Source organism: Eumetopias jubatus, unplaced genomic scaffold, assembly GCF_037043125.1.
Source record: "Eumetopias jubatus isolate StellerSeaLion01/CBP00866 unplaced genomic scaffold, mEumJub1_p1.0 scaffold_10, whole genome shotgun sequence".
In the NCBI taxonomy this organism is placed as follows: Eukaryota; Metazoa; Chordata; class Mammalia; order Carnivora; family Otariidae; genus Eumetopias; species Eumetopias jubatus.
In genome coordinates, this window is record NW_028274816.1 from 122,899,078 (window position 1) to 122,920,274 (window position 21,197).

General features: G+C 42.6%; 2 protein-coding genes and 1 long non-coding RNA gene across 7 annotated transcripts in view; 2 read left to right on the forward strand and 1 right to left on the reverse strand.

Annotated features, from left to right (window-relative positions):
- Positions 1-11,882, reverse strand: part of ATAD5 (ATPase family AAA domain containing 5) — a 48,176-nt gene extending 36,294 nt beyond the window's left edge. For all 4 annotated transcript variants that reach the window (XM_088028382.1, XM_088028381.1, XM_028109009.2 and 1 more), the window contains exons 1-3: positions 10,538-11,882; positions 3,850-5,753; positions 2,735-2,843 (exon numbers count right to left, since the gene is read on the reverse strand). In XM_088028382.1, coding sequence (XP_087884508.1) covers positions 2,735-2,843; positions 3,850-5,753; positions 10,538-10,603 — 2,079 coding nt within the window. In that variant the 5' untranslated portion in view covers positions 10,604-11,882. The remainder of the gene's footprint in view (positions 1-2,734; positions 2,844-3,849; positions 5,754-10,537) is intronic.
- Positions 10,655-16,432, forward strand: LOC114213745 (uncharacterized). 2 transcript variants are annotated; one of them, XR_015769361.1, is made up of 3 exons: positions 10,655-10,802; positions 12,345-12,435; positions 16,099-16,432. It is a non-coding gene; the product is annotated as an uncharacterized LOC114213745 (long non-coding RNA). The 2 variants fall into 2 exon arrangements; XR_003610266.2 differs by lacking the exon at positions 10,655-10,802 and adding an exon at positions 11,039-11,477.
- Positions 16,433-19,616: 3,184 nt separating this feature from the next.
- CRLF3 (cytokine receptor like factor 3) overlaps positions 19,617-21,197 on the forward strand; it is a 34,902-nt gene continuing 33,321 nt past the window's right edge. The window contains exon 1 of the mRNA XM_028109011.2: positions 19,617-19,805. Within this exon, the coding sequence (XP_027964812.2) occupies positions 19,689-19,805 (117 nt within the window). The 5' untranslated portion in view covers positions 19,617-19,688. The remainder of the gene's footprint in view (positions 19,806-21,197) is intronic.

Sequence of the window (21,197 nt, forward strand, 5' to 3'; positions counted from 1 at the left end):
GCATAGAGCATTTTTAAGGCAGTGATATCGTACTATATGGATGATACTATAATGGTGGATACATGCCATGATACATCTAAACCCACAGAATATACAAGACCAAGAGTGAACCCTAATGTAAACAATAGACTCTGGGTGATAATGATCTGCCAATGCAGGTTCATCAGTTGTAACAAATGTATTACTCTGGTATTGATAATGTGGGAGGCTACGCAGTGTGGGGGCAGGAGGTATATGGGAAATCTTGGTATCTTCCACTTAGTTTTGCTGTGAAGCTAAAACTGTTTTTTTTTTTAAAGATTTTCTTTATTTGACAGAGAGAGACACAGCGAGAGAGGGAACACAAGCAGGGGGAGTGGGAGAGGGAGAAGCAGGCTTCCCGCCAAGCAGGGAGCCCGATGTAGGGCTCGATCCCAGGACCCTGGGATCATGACCTGAGCCGAAGGCAGATGCTTAACGACTGAGCCACCCAGGCGCCCCAAGCTAAAACTGTTCTAAAAAATAAAGTTCAGGGGCGCCTGGGTGGCTCAGTAGGTTAAGCGTCTGACTCTTGATTTCAGCTCAGGTCATGATCTCAGGGTCGAGATAGAGTCCCAAGTCAGGCTTTGCATTCAGCTCAGTCTGCTTGTCCCTCTCCCTCTGCCCTTCCTCCTGCTCAAGCTCGCTCACTCTCTCTCAAATACATAAATAAAATCTTTAAAAAAAAAATAAAGTGGGTTACCTCTAGAGAGTAGAAGATGAAAAGTTTTCACTTTTAATTTTATGCATTTCTGGTTTTTTTAACCAATGTTTGCTGTTTTTTAAAAAGCACTGAAAAGCATAGGCCTGGGTATCCAAAATATGTGTAAGGGGTTAGGAAAACAAAGATTTGCTTCTGTACAGTAGAGCAACAGATGTGTTGTTCTGCTAGCAAACTTTTGGGCAGGTTAATGAAATCTTATAAATTCTTACAAAATAATTGACCTAAATTTAAATTAACAACTCAATTATTGAAAGAAACTGTTACACAAAAAGATATGTTTTAGTGAAGGTGTGGGAAAAAAACATACACATACACATTTTGGCAAGTAATTCTGCTGTTACTTGAAAACCATTTTTTTCTAATAGTGGTTTGTTTAAAAAGATTTTATTTATTTATTTATTTGAGAGAGTGGAAGTGAGGCGGGTGGGGGAGAGGGAGATGGAGAGAGAATTTCGAGCAGACTTCATGTTTAGCACAGAGCCCCACCAGGGCTTAATCTCTCAACCCTATGATCGTGACCTGAGCTAAAACCAAGAGTTGGACGCTTAACTGACTGAGCCACCCAGGCGCCCTAGTTATTTTTTCCTGATAAAAATTTTAAAAAGTTCATGTTTATAAAAAAACAAAACAGAAAAATAAACTAAAACCAACCATAATCCTATCACCTTGAAAACAGTCATTTCCAACACCCTACTTTCTGACCTAGTCACCCATCCTCCTAGCCTTACTTGATTACTCCTGACTACATCAGAAACCTCTCTTGATAGCACTCTTTACTTTCTCCCTGTTTATCAGCCTCTACTCCACCCCACGCAGCTTGGATCCCACTGTACACCACTTCAACTACTCTTAAAAATGTTCTCACCTCCTTTGGCTCCACTGTTCCTTCAAAACAGGGTTAAATATTTATGAGATTAATGGTAAGTATTAAGCATAGTACCTGGAATGTGATATGCAGTCAAAAAACATGATAGCTGTTAAATAACAACAAAAGAGATGCCAATCTTCTGTCACAGTGGTACTCACCCAAGGATTATGTCACAGCCACGTTGGGGGCTTTTCAACATACACATACCTGTACCTACTCACCCTGGAGAGAATTCAATTCCCTCACAGTGGAGAAAAGCAGATTAGTTTGTAAAAGCAGCTAAATTATTCTTACATATCATCCTACCTCTCCCTTTAGGGTAGTGGTTTTCAATAGTGCAGGGTGAGGGGGTGGATTTCTTTCCCTCCCAGGGATATTTGTTATATGTGGAGATATTTTTGGTTATCATAACCAGGGGAGCTGGAGAGCTACTGGCATTTCCATGGGTAGAGGCCCAGGTTATTGCTAAACATCCTACAATACACAATCAGTTCCCTATAACAAAGAATTATCCAGCCCAAAATGTCAACAGTACCAGGGTTTTTAGACCTGTACCAGAGTTACACACCCCACTTTTTAGCCTCTGATCTACAGAAATAAACCAAAAATTCAATCATGACCTATAAGCAGCCTTAAGGAAAATGATTAGAATGTAACTCTTACCAAAAAAACTTTTTTTCCCCTCTTTTAAAGATTTTGTTTATTTTAGAGAGAGAGAGGGCGCATATGTGCAAGCACGGGGAGGTGCAAAGGGAAAGGGACAAGCGGACTCAGGGCTAAGAGTGGAGCCCGACACAGGGCTCAATCTCACAATACTGAGATCATGACCTGAGCTGAAACCAAGGGTCGAACACTTAACTGACTGAGCCACCCAGGTGTCCCCAAGAAAACTTTTTCTAAGTGAATTATGCTGTCCTTATCAATTGCTTCCATCTCACTGTAAGGTATGTTGACTGCTTAATAAACTAATCAGAGGAATAGAATAATAGTAACAGTATATGGCTGTAGTTAACATAACCAATCTATAAAATATGTGTATCTTCTTTTGGCATACTACTTCTTAAAGTAGTTGTTGTTTTAGGAAACAGAATACCACTTACACAACCCCCTAATATTTCAATTACCTTTCTAGTCTGAGAAGTAAAATCTCCATCAGTTGCTTCAGATTTCTCACATCTTTTCTTAGATTTTTTCTTAGATTTCTTAGGAGTACTAATTCTGGTGAATTTCATTCTGAAAAAAAGACATTCAGAAGCATTTCCATGATTATGTGTAAGAATTTCAATTAAATATAGAAAAGAATCAACTAGGGCTCCAATTTCTGGACAGTTCTTTTTTTAAAGATTTTATTTATTTATTTGACAGAGACAGCGAGAGCAGGAACACAAGCAGGGGGAGTGGGAGAGGGAGAAGCAGGCCTCCCGCCGAGCAGGGAGCCCCACGTGGGACTCGATCCCAGAACTCTGGGATCATGACCTGAGCCGAAGGCAGCCGCTTAAAGACTGAGCCACCCAGGCGCCTTGGACAGTTCTTAAAAAAAAGTACTCCCAGTTAGATTCAAACTACTGATCCAAAGTAAGCCAAACTCAAAGCTAAACTCTCAGAAAATATAAAATGTTTCCTTTTAGAAATCATAAGCTTTACAGAAAATTACCTCCTAAGATCACTCTTCCATTGGCCAAAACCAGCATGCAAGTATATACCTCATATATATAGCTCCATTTACCCAAGAAATAAAACTCTTACTTATTTTTAATCTGTTTGTTAGATGAACAGAATTCATTTTTTTTTTTTAAGATTTTATTTATTTGACAGAGAGAGAGAGAGCACAAGCAAGGGGAGCGGCAGAGGAAGAGGGAGAAGCAGACTCCCCACTGAGTGGGAAGCCCGATGTGGGGCTTGATCCCAGGACCCCAGGATCTCGACCAGAGCCGAAGGCAGAGGCTTAACCCACTGAGCCACCCAAGCGCCCCTAAAATTCATATTTGAAAAATATTTCTCCAGGGAATTAATAACCCTGGTAAGAGTTTGAACTCATCTAAAATACATCTAGAATTCTTCTAAAATCATGCCTGGCTTTAAATTAAACGTGGGAAATAAACAGCATTTTGAAACTGTTTTTTTATAAATCAGCTGTGTTCTAGAAAAAATAACACTCTCCAATGCTTGAACTATTTTCCTTCCCAGCTAATAATATACGCAGAATACTCAGAGCTTCAGAACAAAAACAAAACCTTACCTAATAGGGCTCTCTGAATCAGAAGGTACTGTTATTAATTCTGCTGTATATAAACTGTGCTTTTCTAGTAAGTTGGCTGCTTTTGGAGTGGAAGCCTTTGCTGGACTACCATCTTCAGAATCAGTACCGCTAAGGACTATTGTAGTAGGTGTGTTGCTGGTTCTTACAGATCTTCTGGTTGGCTTGGGTGTGGAAACATTTATCAAACTGTATTCAGTTTCAGCTTTAGAATGTATAACCTTATCCTTAACTGGTATGCTGGTCTTTCTTGAAGACTTTTTGTTACACCGAGAGGAAATCTTTAGAAGGTCATCATTTGCTAAATCTTTACAAATAAGACTTTCACTGTAAAATAATGTGTTTTTGAAAACTTCTGTTTTCTTTTGTCTTAAACTCATTCTAAGTCTATTTTGATTCTGTTTATCTCCAAAGGAAAAAGTTGCTGCTTTCTTTTGAATATTTCCCCGTCTATTTTCACCTGGAGTAATACCAGTACCTAACATTTTCTTATCCTTTTTCTTCAGCTTTTTACTTTTCTCGTTAGGAAAACTTCCTTTCTCAGTGTGTGACGGTGAACTGCCATCATTTGAAACCACCTGAATGTTAGGATTTTCCATGATTTTTTTAGAATTATTGTGTCTTCCTTCCTCGTTTAAAGATTTTTCATTGAGCTCTTTCTGCTTCTCAGAAAACTTTCTGACTCCATTTTTAAGTGCATCGGATGCCGGCTGCCTAAATGCTTTCATAAACTGCTGTCTTTCTTCTAGGGTGCATTTCGGTTTCACGGCCTCAGCATTTCCAGCTTCCAGCACTGCCAATTCTAACTCTTCCTCCTGTATGACAACGTTAGATTTTCTTTTCTGAACAGTCTGCTCATTCTCAGGATCAGACAGACTATTTTCCATTTCCAACTGCTTCTGTTTCAAGAAAATGGAGGGTATTTTCCTTGTCTTTCTGGGGGGAATAGGGTGAACTTGCGCAAGAACAGTAACTGTCTTATAGCGTACATGTTGGGAAATTTCACAGGTTCCTGGGTCACTTATACAACCACTTTTGACCATATCTTCAACAGTTTCAGAGGGAATACAAATTGACATTGTAGAGTCTGGTATGTGTTCTGCTTTATTTTCCTTGTGACTTTTTAAAAATTCCTCATAGGAGACTGTAATTGTACTATCATTTAAGTGGGCTGTTTTAGTTATATCACCTCTGGAATCATTTGCAGTACTCTCGATCTCATTAGTTAGGGAAGGCGTTATCTGTTTCCTATCTTTACCATCTTTCTGATGGAGATTTAGCTCCTCAGCCCATGGTATGCTTTCAGATAGATCTATTATATCCCTGTGCTTCCTTTTTCTCATTTTTCTGCAATCATTTTTTGTGATCCTTTGTTTAGGATTCACTTTCTTAGAGCTTTTTATGGAGGTCATAGTGCTTGAGTGTTTTTTATCTTGAATACTTTCTGCAAGTACCTCCACATGTTTCTTGCAGAGTAACAAAGAAGTACTACTTTCTATAAAATCATTATTTAGACTAGTGTCTTCTTTGCTACCAACACTACTAATTTTAATTAGAGATTCATTTTCAGTTTTAACACTATTTAGTCGATGAGATAAATTAACTCTCTTTCCTCTCTTCTTAAACTCTAGATTTGAGAACACTTCCAAAGGTGTTTTACAGTCTTTGCCACCGTCAGCAGGCAATGGTGCAGATGACTTTATCTTGCACTCTTTTGCTGACTGTGTCTTTTCATTTGTGGGGGAAGTCTTTCTAAAATAATCCAGAATATTACTGGATTTTGGTGGAGAGAAAACAGTGTCTCCAGTTTTCCCTATTGGTGATAAATATTTTGTAATTGTTTTGCAGGAAGATCTGTCATCATCTTTCCTTCGCCTTTTGCATGCCTATCAATTTAAGGAAAAAAAAAGCAGTTATTTCAAACAAAATGATCCAAAACATAAATTGTAAACACAGATCTAATATTTTACCTAACTGGATAAAAAAAGGAAGGCTCCCTTAGGTAATGAACCTGATATATTAGAAAAAAGAGCTTTTTTTGCTTTTTTAAAAAATTTGTCAGAGAGAGAGCACAAGCAGGGGGAGCGGCAGGCAGAGAGAGACTCCCCGCTGAGCAAGAAGCCCAACAAGGGGCTCCATCCCAGGAACCTGGGATCATGACCTGAGCCAAAGGCAGACGCTTAACCGACTAAGCCACCCAGGCACCCTGAAGAAAGAGCTTTAAAATTAAATCTACATTCAAATCTCAACATCACATCAGGCCATACACTTATAATTTGTGTATTTTACTTTATATATACTTAAATAAAAAGTTTCAAGGCCACTATACTTATGTACAAATCGTGTTCATTTCTGTTGGCCTCTGTTTACTCTATAACCTTTGAATAGTACCACCCACCCCACAAAATTTGTAACGAACACAATGCATAAAAATATGTGAAGTCAAATGCATGGTGGGGACTCTACAAATATTAATTCCATTCCCTTTTTCCTTTTTTAGTTAAAAACAAATTATTCTTGGGGCGCCTGGGTGGCTCAGTCAGGTAAGCATCCATCTCTTGATTTCAGCTCAGGTCATGATTTCAGGGTCATGGGATCAAGCCCCTGGTCGTTGGGTTCTGTGTTTTTGCTTTTTTAAAAAAGCAGAGATTCTCTCTCTCCTTCTCCTTCAGTCCTTCCCCCTCCTGAACTCTCTCCTTCTCTCTAAAATAAACAAATAAATCTTTAAAAAAAATCGTTCTATTTCTAAGAAACAGACACATAGTGAACAAACCTATGATCCTCAAATTCACTAATCAAGTAAAAATTATGGTGAAGGACACTTACCACAAATTAAAAAAAAAACTTACCAGTGTTTTGTTATTAAAAGTTACTGCCTGCCTCCTATGTTATTACCCTCACATATCAAGTTGACTATAATACTATAAAGTTATATTTCTGTTGGTCATAAATTAGTAACTTACATAACAGAAAAAATTATTAGCTACAAAAAGCTCCATCAATCTTTTCTGTCATTTTAACTTCCCTTGGTTCATTTGTTAAAATAAACTTTCCAGAATGACAAGGAAATTTTTAGAAAAAGGTAAGTAATGAGGGGTGTCTGGTTGGCTCAGTCAGTAAAGCATGCGACTCTTGGTCTCAGGGTTGTGGGTTCCAGCCCCATGTTGAGTGTAGAGCTTACTTAAAAATAAAATCTCAAAAAAAAAAAAGATAAGTAATGAATGGGGGAAATATACTTCTAGAAAATTAAAAGGATCACAAAGCTATCATCATTAAAAACAAAGTACGCGGGCGCCTGGGTGGCTCAGTTGGTTGGGCGACTGCCTTCGGCTCAGGTCGTGATCCTGGAGTCCCGGGATCGAGTCCCGCGTCGGGCTCCCTGCTCGGCGGGGAGTCTGCCTCTCCCTCTGACCCTCTTCCCTCTCGTGCTCTCTATCGCTCTCATTCTCTCTCTCTCAAATAAATAAATAAAAAAAAAATAAAAAAAAAATAAAAACAAAGTACGGGGGGGGGAGAAGATAGCAGGAGGGGAAGAATGAAGGGGAGTAAGTCAGAGGGGGAGATGAACCATTAAGAGACGATGGATTCTGAAGAAAAAAGAAAAAGAAGAAGATAGCAGGAGAGGAAGAATGAAGGGGAGTAAGTTAGAGGGGGAGACGAACCAGGAGAGATGATGGACTCTGAAAAACAAACTGAGGTTTCTAGAGGGGAGGAGGGTAGGGGCATGGGTTAGCCTGGTGATGGGTATTAAAGAGGGCACATTCTGCATGGAGCACTGGGTGTTATGGACAAACAATGAATCATGGAGCACTACACCAAAACAAATGATGTAATATATGGTGATTAACATAACAATAAAAAATTAAAAACAAAAAAAAGAGACGATGGATTCTGAAAAACAAACTGAGGGTTCTAGAGGGGATGGAGGTGGGAGGATGGGTTAGCCTGGTGATGGGTACTAAAGAGGGCACGTTCTGCATGGAGCACTGGGTGTTATGTGCAAACAATGAATCATGGAACACTACATCAAAAATTAATGATGTAATACATGGTGATTAACATAACAATAAAAATTTAAAAAACATATATATATAAAAACAAAACAAAGTACTGGGGGCACCTGGCTGGCTCAGTCAGTGGAACTTGTGACTCTTGATCTTGGGGTTGTGAGTTCGAGCCCCACACTGGGTGTAGAGATTACTTAAAAAAAAAAAAAAGCATAGTACTGATACATGAATAAGGTAGCCAACATAATGGAATGGATTAGAAAACCAGAAAAAGAAATAAGTAAATATTTAAGAACTTGGTATATGAGGGGCGCCTGGGTGGCTCAGTTGGTTAAGCGACTGCCTTCGGCTCGGGTCATGATCCTGGAGTCCCGGGATCGAGTCCCACGTCGGGCTCCCTGCTCGGCGGGGAGTCTGCTTCTCCCTCTGACTCTCCTCCCTTTCATGCTCTCTGTCTCTCATTCTCTCTCTCTCAAATAAATAAATAAAATCTTTAAAAAAAAAAAAGAACTTGGTATATGAGAACAGTAGCATTCAAGTTAGTGAGCAAATAAGTAATTAATAAATGGTATTGGGACAAATTTCTAACCAGTTGGATAAATATGAGGCAAAATTAATTACAAATTAAAATTTTATATGTTAAAATGAAACAGTAAAAGCATTAGAAGAAAATGCTAATGAGCTGTTAGTATTATCATTACCCTGAGATGGTATCAAAAGTATGATACTATGGGCTCTGGAGTCAGGCAGATTTAAGTTCAAGTGCTGGCTCTGACATCTACTAGTACGGCGCCCTAAGCATATTACTTTTAACTTTAAAAAAATTGTTTTTTAAAGTAGGCTCCACACTGTGGAGCCCAATGCAGGGCTTAAACTCACAACCCTGAGATCAAGACCTGACATGAGATCAAGAGCCGGACGCTTAACCAACTAAGCCACCCAGGTGCCCACTTTTAACTTTCTAATTTACTTTTTCTTTTCTTTTTAAAGATCTTATTTATTTATTTGACACAGAGAGTCTAAGGAGGGGGAGCAGCAGGCAGAGGGAGAGGGAGAAGCTGGCTCTCCAATGAGCAGGGAGCCCGATGTGGGTCCTGATTCCGGGACCCTGAGATCATGACCTGACCCGAAGGCAGATGCTTACCCGACTGAGCCACCCAGGCACCCTTCTAATTTACTTTTTCTAACTTAATTTACTTTTACTTTTTTTTAAAAAGATTTTATTTGAGAGAGAGAGAGAGAGAGAAAATGAGTGCGGGGGAGGGTGCAGGGAGAAGTAGAGGCAGAGGGAGAAGCAGGCTCCCCACTGAGCAGGGAGCCCGATGTGGGGCTCTATCCCAGGACCCCAGGATCATGACCTGAGCTGAGGACAGACACCTAACAGACTGAGCCACCCAGGCACCCCACTTTAATTATTTTTTTACTTTCTTCTGTCATCCGTATGGATACAGATAATGATACCTCAGCACAGGGTTGATATTAAGCAAAATAATGTATACAAGGCCCTTACCCTTGCAATACTAAAAGGAAAGTATCATTACTATGAAATAAGGTAAGCAGAGCACCAAAAGCAGAAACTCTAAAGTAAAGCTTGATAAACTGACTGTACAAAAATCAAGAACTGTCTAATTCAACTACCAAAAGTCCTTCTTCACACCCAAGAAAGCTGAGCAACTGCCTTGATTTAGAAAACAAATATCAGCATAACAACTATTAGCAAGTAGACAAAAGTTATTCAATTCTAAAAAATAAGAGAGAGTCCCAGTTCTATAAGTGAACGTACATCTTGGCTCACTTCAAGGACACGAGTATGTGTATTTCAGTTAGAACGCTAGCTTGAGATGAAAAGGTGTAAAAATATAGCAACCATCACTTTTGAGATGCTACTCCATTAGTTCAGGGCATTAAAGTATCTTTGTAAGGACTGCTCAGTGCATTTCACTGAAACTTGGTGAATACATAAGAATAACAGCGTTCCATGCTACTAACTGCAGTATCTTAAGCTCTAGAGCCATGAGAAACAGATTTTTTTTTAAGATTTTATTTATTTATTTGACACACAGAGAGAGACAGCGAGAGCAGGAACACAAGCAGGGGGAGTGGGAGAGAGAGGAGCAGGCTTCCCGCCGAGGAGGGAGCCTGATATGGGGGCTCGATCCCAGGACCCTGGGATCATGACCTGAGCCGAAGGCAGACGCTTAACGAATGAGCCACCCAGGCGCCCTGAGAAACTGATTTTTTAAATAAAATTACTTTGTTTCATTCCTGTAGTGACAATCTAAGCGGTAGTCCTAGAACAGGTAGGTGGACAGAGTAGTTGAACTTAAAGTCTTTTCAAGCTAAAGTTCTGACTCCTTACGATGAACCCACACTTGATCCTGGGATCCTCTGTGACACTTCACAAGTCCAAAACATCAGGTTCCACCAACATTTGTATCTGGGAACTGGTCGAGGTATCTTTTCAATCCTGACTTTCCTGGCCCGCAAACATCTCACAATCTCAATGTTTGTTAGTACCTATCACGACTTTAGGAAGCGACACACTCCAGCAATTGTTGCACACAATGTCACAGGCGGGGCCTCAGGAGGTCCCTCCTTTCCCCTCCTAGAGCCAAAATCGGAATTACCTTTTACCCACCTCGTACAGAGATACACTAGCTTACCTCAATCTCGTAGTCCTTCACCGGAGGGGGAGCAGCTGCCGCCGCCATGGCCAGGACCCCCACCATGCTCCCGGCTTCCCGGAATACCGGCTCCTAGGGCGTTGTGCGGCCGGGCCCCGCCGGCCTGGAGGCCATGGAGGCGGCCGGCTCCCGCCGAAGGAGCAGCCGGGCCGCGGGGTCCGTCTGCGACTCCCCCGCGCCCACCGGGACGGAACGGTTGCGGAGGCTGGGCCCAGCTCAGCCGAGTCGGACGCGGGAAGAGGCGGTAAGAAAGCGCGGGCAGCGAGGACTCTGGGACGCGGCCGGCGAGCGCGGGGTGCCCTCGATGCGGGCGCCCCAGGCTGAGCGCCGGGGACTGCTACCCCGGCTGGGAAAGCAGGCCCAACGCAGATCGGACCCGCGGGCTTCGGAGAGAGTTCTTGTCAATTGGGTTTTCGCGCCGTCCGGAGCGCAGGGGGCGGAGCTTACGATTGCTTCGGGACGCTGCGCGGACGGTGAACAGAGAGGGTCAAAATAATTCTCGGGCGAAACTGAAGGAGGCGGGATTGGTCTCGCCGTGGGATTTCAAACTAGCGGGAATTTTGGAGATTCGAACGTCTCACGCCCAGTTTCACGGATGAGGACATGACTAAAGCCCGTTGGTCGCAGAATTAAAACTCTAGATGTTGATGCCCCAGGCTAACCCTTTTTCAAAACTGGAAATTTGAAAAATACAGGAAAGGAAGTAATTGATTACATTTCTCCCAGACGGAATGTTATTTTGGCAAGCGTCCTACCTTGAAATACGCTCTGCCGGGATCCGAGATTGCGACTTTTAACCCTTAATTGAGCTAAAGAGGCATTTCTTCCCATGGACTTCGTCCTCGCGGGCAACTAGGAGCGCATCATGGCCTCAGCTGGTTGGAGTGCTCAGCTGTCGCAGGGTACCAGTATTTTGCTGGTTTGTAGTGATGATAATCTCATACGTCATTTGCATTGCTTTCGTGGATTGGTTTGGCTTTGACTTTTTTTTTTTACATCAGTTGCAGTGACATATAGAGTATGTTTACTTTGTTTGAGTGCATAGTTTTGACTGCATGGTATTAAGTGCAAAGTAGGGCAAGTAAAAGGATATATCAAATAATAAGGGAAGCCACCTTGTTACGTCGGGTTATGCATACTCTTTTCAACTACTGACGTAATTGTGTCCATCTTTATACCATAAAGATGGTATTGCTGTTGTTTTGACAGCATAAAGGGTACAAATTTTTCCGATGAAACTGGAGGTAATTATTTTTTCTTTTAAAATTATTAGCCCCGGAGAAGTTTTTTCAGGGAGACTGCACTACCTTCAGTCTTCTATATATTGTTTTGTTGTTCTGTTTTATTATTATTATTACTCACCGTAGAGTAAGAACATTGCCCAAGGAGATGGATGAGGAAGAGGACAAGGCAGAGAAATAAAAGAGAAAATTACAGAGAAAACTGAAAGTCCCCTTGACTTTGACCCCCAAATTCAGTGTCTTCCTCTTGGCCCCAGTAGTGGCCATTATTACTTATTTGGTGGGTAGCACTGCAAACATATATACTTTTATATGGATACGTATATGTATCCATAGAAAAATCTTTAATGTTGTTTTTAATTATAGAAAAGGTAACACTGTAAATATCACTCAGCCTCCTGCTTTTTTCATTCATTATTGTTTTCAAGAGCTATCCATGATACACGTAGATCTGATTCATTCCTCTTCATTCCTCAGCATTCCATCCACCTAGACACATTTTATTTATCCATTTCCTTCATGTTGTCTCCAATTTTCTGTTTCAGTGAATAGGTGAACACTTTTCTATGTCTCCTTGAACATGTGTAATGTTTCTCCAGAAGACACACCTAGAAGTGGAATTGCTGGGTTATCAGGGTATGTATCTCTAGTGCTTTTTATTCTTCTCAGTTACTAAGCATTTAAACTGCACTGGTTTGTTAAGCATTTGCACTGAGTTCATTTTTAAATATGTAGTTAGTATTTTACACAACTCTTCTTTAGGAGTTAATGACATTTATAAGTTTTAAATTAAATGAGCTCTCACATTTGTATAGCAATTTAGCATTTATGATGTGTCCATGGGGTGTTTTATTATCTTCCCCATCTGGCTAACCCCTACTTTTATTGATTGATTGATTGATTGATTGATTCCTTTTTAAAAAAGGGGGTTGGGGGAGAGGAGCAGAGGGAGAGGGATAAGCAGACTCCATACTGAGTGCGGAGCCCATCGGGCTCAATCCCAGGACTCTGAGATCATGATCTGAGCTGAAATCAAGAATCTGAGGCTTAACTGACTGAGCCACCCAGGCGCCCCACCCCTTTTCAAAAATTAACTTTTATATTTATCAAAGTAATGCCTGTATTTGGTTAATAAATGTCAAAGAGCATTACAAAACTTACTATCAGAAAAGAGCTAGAGCACCTGGGTGGCTCATTCAGTGAAGCATCCGACATGATCTCAGCTCAGGTCATGATCTTAGGGTTGTGAGACTGAGCCCCATATCAAGCTCCACATTCAGTGGGGAGTCTGCTTGATATTCTCACCCTCTCCTTCTGCCTCTGCCCTGCCCCCTGTTTGTGCTTGCTCGCTCTCTCTCTCCCTAAAATAAATCAATAAATCTTAAAAAAAAAAAAAAGAGCTGATTTCTTTTTTTTCTTTTTAAGTAGGCTTGGGATGCCTGGGTGGCTCAGTCGGTTAAGTGTCTGCCTTCGGCTCAGGTCATGATCCCAGGATCCTGGGATCAAGCCCTGAAGTGGGCTCCTTGCTCGGCAGGGACCTGCTTCTCCCTCTGCCTGCCACTCCCCCTGCTTGTGCTGTCTCTCCGACAAATTTTCAAAAAAATTAAAAATAAAAATAAATTAAGTAGGCTCTATGCTCAGTGTGGGGCTTGAACTCACCATCCTGAGGTCAAGAGTTACACAATCTTGGGACACCTGGGTGGCTCAGTTGGTTAAGCGTCTGCCTTCGGCTCAGGTCATGATCCCAGGGTCCTGGGATCGAGCCCCGAATCGGGCTCCTTCCTCAGCAGAGAGCCTGCTTCTCCCTCTCTCTCTGCCTGCCACTCCCCCTGCTTGTACCCTCTCTCTCTCTCTCAAATAAATAAATTTTTTAAAAAAGGAAAAAAAAAGAGTCACATGATCTACTGACTAAGCCAGTCAGGTGCCCCAAAAAAGAGCTGATTTCTATGTCATACCCTAGTATAATTTCCCAGAGGCAGCCACTTTCAAAACTCTTCTAGCACTATAAATATCTCCTTATTTTTTTAAAGGATTTTTTTTAAAGATTTTATTTATTTATTTGACACAGAGAGACAGCTAGAGAGGGAACACAAGCAGGGGGAGCAGGAGAGGGAAAAGCAGGCTTCCCGCTGAGCAGGGAGCCCAATGCGGGGCTCGATCCCAGGACCCTGGGATCATGACCTGAGCCGAAGGCAGACGCTTAACGACTGAGCCACCCAGGTGCCCCTAAAGGATTTTTATTTATTTATTTGAGAAAGAGAGAGAGAGAGAGTGCTCATGCACAAGCAGGGGGAGAGGCAGAATGAAAGAAAGAGAAACTGGAGCAGACTCCACGATGAGAGTGGAGCCTGATGTGGGGTTTGATCCCAGGACCCTGACATCATGACCAGATCTGAAATCAAGAGCCAGCTGCTTAATCAACTGAGCCACCCAGGCGCCCATCTCCTTATTTTTAAATAGAGCAATATGTTTATACAGCTATTTCTTGATTTAACAATTTTAAACAGTATTCATTAATGTCCTTTTATGTTGGTTAAGGACTTCTTATTTTTAAATAGAGCAATAAGTTTATACAGCTATTTCTTGATTTAACAATTTTAAACAGTATTCATTAATGTCCTTTTATGTTGGTTAAGGACTTCATTCTCTTATAACACCACCCTCCACACTTTCTCTCTTCCCACCTTCCCAGTATAGTTATATTATAAAGAATTGTATACCTGTACACAAATGTTCATAGCAGCTTTATTTGTAATAGTAAAAAACTGGGAACAGCCCATCAGAAAGCAAATGAATAGACACATTGTGATACATCCATATTATGGAATACTACTCAGCAATAAAAAAGAAATGAACTATTAATACATGAAACATGGATGAATCTCAAAATCCTTATACTGAGTAAAATAAGCCAGATGAAAAAAAGAGTACACATTGTATGATTAAATTTATTTAAAATTAGAGAAAATGAATCTCTAAAGACAGAAAGCAGATCAGTCCTTACTTGAATTCAGGGGTTGAAGGAGGGGTGGATTATATGGAAACTCTGGGAAGTGAGGGAAATGTTTATCTTGGTGAGGGTTCCACAGGTATCTACTTAGGAAAAAGTTCATCAAACTGTATACTTGGCAGTTTATTGCAAATCAGTTACACTCAATAAAGCTGTTTTTAAAGATTGTTAAAGCTAATTGAAGGTTTTCAGCATGGGTAACTCATTAGTGGGATGCTGTCCCTACTATAGGTATGATCAGATGAGCTGGCTTTTTTTTTTTTTAAGATTTTATTTATTTATTTGAGAGAGAGGGAGAGAGAGAGAGAGAACAAGAGAGCACAAGAGCACAAGCAGAGGGGAGGGGCAGAGGGAGAAGCAGACTCCCTGTGGAGGAGGGAGCCTGACGCAGGACTTGATTCCAGGACCCTGGGATCATGACCTGAGCCAAAGGTCGACACTTAACCAACTGAGCCACCCAGGCGCCCCTAAATTCCTGTTTTTGATGGTGCATTGTGGGTTCATAGAAAAATGTACTAAAGGAATCTGGCAACTTACTCTCAAATGGTTTATTGAGGGGAAAATTTTTTTTGCATTTTATTTGCGATTTTTCTGTTGACATCTGAGATTTCTGTAAAATTGAGTTCTCAAAATTAAAAATATATGGCATTAATTAAAATGTTACAAGTTACAGTCAAGATTAGAATTATCTCCTAATTGGGGCACCTGGGTGGCTCAGTTGGTTAAGCATCTGCCTTTGGCTCAGGTCATGATCCCAGGGTCCTGGGATGGAGTCCAGCACTGAACTCCCTGCTCAGTGGGGAGCCTGCTTCTCCCTCTGCCTGCCCTTCCCCCTGCTTGTGCTCACTCTCTCTCTCTGAAAAATAAAAAAATCTTTCAAAAATGTTTATTAGAATTATCTCTTAATTATTTTTGATTGGACAGTAGTATTTCTTTGTATGAGTCCCTATTCAAAAACGAGGTACTAAGACTTACTTAGTTGTAGCCAGTTGATTCTAAAGAATGTGTTAATGGCTTTAAGTGTACAAACAGGGGAGTGAAGAAACTAAAGAAAATAAATTGTCTGTATGTGCCTAATACAGTTAGGAGCTTTCTGAGAAGAAGCTGGAGAGAGGGGAGAGGAAGCCTTGGCTGACCAGATAACCAAAGTATTCTGGACTGAATCCATGTTTGCCAAACAACTCTGGTTATGACCTAATTTTCCAGCTGTTGTAATCTTCGGAGCAATTATATTCTTATTGTAAATAAATAACTTAGCAAGTTGCTTTATTTGTTTCTTGTCTTATTAGCACGAGGAGTCTGACCCTGAATCTGCTCACCTCTGGGTAAACTCGAAAAGTCAATCCTAGACCAGTGTGACGCGAAGGAGATAAAAATGTGTAAAGCTCTGCCTGCTGGCCTGCTGGCTTCTATCACTGCCACCTCTAGATCAATCGTCCGGTTACTGACCAGAGTATTTACTTTGCTCTAAAGCTGAAAATAAAACATCCCAAAATTTTAAGCCTGGGAGGGGTGGTTTCACAAGATCTTCTTCAGTTTTCTTTGTATTATTTTTCTGTATAATGTGACTATATTAAATACATTATTTCCTGCCTCCCATCAGGTCAAGGAAATAAAGCTGAATGAAACCAAAATTAGTGTCTTGGCCTTGTGGACATTTTCCTTTTAATTTTTTTTCTAAGTTTATTTATTATTATTTTTTATTTTATTTATTTATTTTTTTAAAGATTTTATTCATTTGACAGAGAGAGAGAGACAGCTAGAGAGGGAACACAAGCAGGGAGAGCGGGAGAGGGAGAAGCAGGCTTCCCGTGGAGCAGGGAGCCCGATGCGGGGCTCGATCCCAGGACCCTGGGATCATGACCTGAGCCGAAGGCAGACGCTTAACGACTGAGCCACCCAGGCGCCCCTATTATTATTTTTTAAAGATTTTATTTATTTATTTGACACAGAGAGAGACACAGCGAGAGAGGGAACACAAGCAGGGGGAGTGGGAGAGGGAGAGGCAGGCTTCCCCCAGAGCAGGGAGTCCAATGCGGGGCTCGATCCCAGGACCCTGAGATCATGGCCTGAGACAAAATCAGGAGCGGGAGGCTTAACCAACTGAACCACTCAGGCACCCCAGTTTGTTTGTTTGTTTGTTTAACTAATCTCTACACCCAACATGGGGCTCCAACTCATGACCCTGAGATCAAGTATCACAGGCTCCTCTGACTGAGCCAGCCAGGCGCCTCCAATTTTTCTTTCTTTCTTTTTCACATAGTAAAGTTTTCCAGGGTGGGATCCAATTCTATTCAATTAGCTTTAGAAAGCACACAGAACATACTGTGTTCAAGATCATTTAGTATATTCAGGGGCGCCTGGGTGGCCCAGTTGGTTAAAGGACCGCCTTCGACTCAGGTCATGATCCTGGAGCCCTGGGATCAAGGTCGGGCTCCCTGCTCAGCGGGGAGTCTGCTTCTCCCTCTGACCCTCCCCCCTCCCGTGTGCTCTCTCTCTCTCTCATTCTCTCTCAAATAAATAAATAAAATCTTAAAAGAACATTTAGTAAATCATTTTTTCACTGACTCAATCTGTGCCTAAACCCTCCTATTTCCTTGCACCATTTGACTATCTTTTCCTCTGCTTTACTGTCAAAACCTCTGTAAAGGTCAACATCCTAATTCAAGCCTCTATCATATCATAGCCGGACTCATGCCCATGGTCGTTCCTTATTTACCACTCCATCCAGCTATCCTATGTATTTTCATTTCACTGAACAAATATTTATTGAGAATTTACTATTGCCAACCCCTACTTTATTTTTAAGATTTTATTTATTTATTTGAGAGAGAGAGTGTGTGTGTGTGGGTAGTGGGAGGAGCAGAGGGAGAGGGACAAGCAGACTCCGTGCTGGGCATGGAGCCCATGTGGGGCTTGATCACACCTGAGATCATGACCTGAGTGGAAACCAAGAGTCGGATGCTTAATTGACTGAGCCACCCAGGCACCCGTTCCCCTACTTTATCTTTAGACACACCAAAGTGTCATGCCTATCATTTGTCTTCCTAAAACATTGCTTTGCAAATGTCACTGCACTTGCAAAAACCTTTAATGTCTACTCATTAAAGTCAAAACTTCTTAACCTCAACTCCATGGCCCTTATTCTTCCTCAACTTCATCTCTCAGAATATTATTCAGTTCCACCATTCCTATTTCCAAGACCTATCCGTTTCCTTAGTTTTGGCCTACCTAGGGTGCATTTCCACAGCCCTTTTGTTTAGTTAATACCTAGATTTATTCTAGAGGTATTTGTTGAGTATTTACTAAGTGCCCAGCTACCTTACCTTCAAGATAAAGCTAATTTCCCATTTTCTCCAGTTGGGCTTCCCTTTTCTAAATTTCTCCAGGTCCAAGTGTCATTTACTTAGCACAAAACAGGGTGGTCGAGAGAGCTTTATTCTGGCCCAGGAAAACTGCAATCTAGCTTTTATTACAGACTGGTTGTGTAACCTTTAGCAAAACATGTTTCATCTGTTTCCTGGCAGAGGCTACTTTCAGCTCTAACATCCTTGGCCAGGGGTCAGGAAATTACCACCCAAGCCAAATCTGACCCACTACCTATTTTTTTTTTAAGATTTTATTTATTATAGAGAGAGAGAGAGCAAGAGAGACAGCACAAGTGGCGGGAGGGACAGAGGAAGTGAGAGAGGGAATCTCAAACGGACTCCCACCGAGCGCCCCTTGCAGGGCTCCATCTAATGATCATTACCTGAGCTGAAATCAAGAGTCTGGCGCTTGCTTAGCCAACTAAGCCACCCAGGCGCCCCAGACGCACTACCTATTTTTGAATGGCCCTTCAGGGAAGAACGATTTTTATTTTCACTTATTTATTTCTTTTAGAGAAGGAGAGAGCGCGCGCGCGCAGAGGAGGAAAGAGGCAGAGGAAAAGGGAGAGAGAAAATCTTAAGCAGGCTCCACGCTCAGCCCAAGGCGGACACCGGCCTGGATCTCACCTCCTTGAGATCGTGACCTGAGCGAAATCAAGAGTCAACCGCTTAACTGACTGGGCCATCCAGGCACCCAGATTTTTTATTTTTAAATAGCTTTAAAAGGATGCAAAGACATTTTGTAACAGGTGAAAATTATCTGTAAACATAAGGTTTTATTTGCACACGGTCACGCCCATTTACCTCCGACTTTGCAACTGAGACTTGATGGCCCACCAACCTCCCAAGTTTTACTACTTGCCCCTTACAGAGAAAGCTTGCTAACACCCATCTTGGACTTCTGCCTAGATTGCTGTACCTACCGCAGGTCATTGTCCTGGCTCCCTCATTAGACTGCGAGCTTCTGAGTGGTGTACTCTCGTCTGACCCTCTGAGCGCGGTGCCTGCTTCACAGTAACCTTTTAAAACGCCTGCCGCAGCGGGGACGCTCCTTTGCTAGGGAGGTGGGACAGTGACGATTTAAGAGCCATCTGGGTTGAAATACCGACAACTTGAGAAAGTTGATTCCCCTCTCTGCCCGTTTCCTCCTCCGTGAAATGGAGGCGCAAGGGAGGCTGGTAGTGAGGCCCAAATGAGCCAAGATGGGGGAAGCACTCCGCAAGGGGAAGTTACTAATCTTTCCCCGACCCCACGCGTCTCTGAAAGAAGCACTGAGGTCAGGCGCTGCTTGGGAACCGGGACACGGCCGCGTGGACATGGGGGCGGCAGGCGCTGGGATCGGGAGGCGGGTCGTGCCGGGAGCCGGTGCGGCTGTCAATCAAGTCGGCCGTGGGGGCGGGGCGGGGCGGTGCTTCCGCCTGCGCGTGGTCGAGCCGGGCCGCTCGCCGGCGCCCGGGACTGTGGGGAAACCGCGCCCGCAGCCGCCGGCCGCGCGGCCGGACGAGGGGGCGATGGAGCTGGAGCCCGAGCTGCTGCTGCAGGAGGCCCGGGAGAACGTGGAGGCGGCGCAGAGCTACCGGCGGGAGCTGGGCCAGAGGCTGCAGGGTTTGCGGGAGGCGCGGAGGCAGGTCGGAGGGCCGCTCCCGGAGGGGCGCTGAGGGCCCCGTGGAGGGCGCGGGGTGCCCGGCGGGTGGGTGGAGGGCTCCGAGGGCTGCGAGGGGCGGGAGAAGGGAGGAGGCTCTGAAGGTGCAGGGAGACCCAGCAGGGTCTGGGAACTAAGGTGGGTGCTGGCTGGCGGGGGTGGAGGGGTCTTAAGGCGAAGAGACAAGTTTGGGGGATCGAGGGAGAGTGTGAGGGGGCGTTCCCTAAACTGTGTGGGGCGGTGATGGGGATAGGGGTGGAGGTCGGGGAGAGCGAGCGAGCAGAGCAAAAACCCGAGGGCGTCGTCACAGAGGGTACTGAGGACTGGGGAGAGTTGGGGGAGGTGGAGATTCTTTGGGAAAACCTGCCTTGGGGATGGAGACTGATTTTAGAGAGCCTGAATGGGATATTGGAAGGGGGGGACTAAAGAGACAGAGACAGGGTAATTGAGAAGCAGTAGAGTTAACACTAAATGAATGGGATTAATGCCTGAGAGTAGTATTTAATATCTCATGTAATCTTGAATGCATTAAAAAATACCATTTAACATAACCCTATTCTAGATGGTTTAGAATTTTTAAAGTGGAGTTGTGTTGGAAGGGCAAAAGAAGGAAATTGAAATACTTGAGGGATAGAATACAAAAGTGTAAGGAAATGGAAAAAGATTTAAAGAAAGGAGTGCTGAAAGGAAAAGCTAACTATACTTTCAAGTGACAGCATTATCTGTTCTATGGGGACATGGTTATCAAAGATATAGGAACACCCTGGAACATATACAGAAAAAAGATATAACCCACTGCCAATGTGTAGTGGGACAGATAATCCTCAAGCAACTGTTAACACAGGATCTTCCTAAATGCTTTTGGAGTGAGTTTGCTTCCATCTGAGTGGAATCATTTGAGTGAGTGGGATTTTTCTATATCACACTTAATCTTTTTTTTTTTTTAGATTTTATTTTTATGTAATCTCTATACCCAGTGTAGGGTTGGAACTCACAACACCGAGATCAAGAGTTGCAGGCTCTTCCAACTGAGCCAGCCAAGCACCCACACTTGATAGTAATCTATGTTGTCATTCTAGTAACTCCCATGCTGCACAGAATCTGAAAATGTACAACTGGTAGAATAGTGCTGTGAAAACGGTACCTTTGGATATTTTCATCATTAAGAATACTTGGCACGCTCTGGGTTTTCTATATTTTGAAAACCTCGTAGAGCTCCTGTAGGCCAGGCATTATTCTGTAGTTTAGTAGCAAAACTGGGAGCAAAATCTAGATATGGTTATCCAGTTTGATGAATGCTTTTCATGGCCTTCCAATGCATTCATCTTGATTTCCATTTGAAAACCTCTGCATTATTCCTTCTGTTTTGAAATAGAGG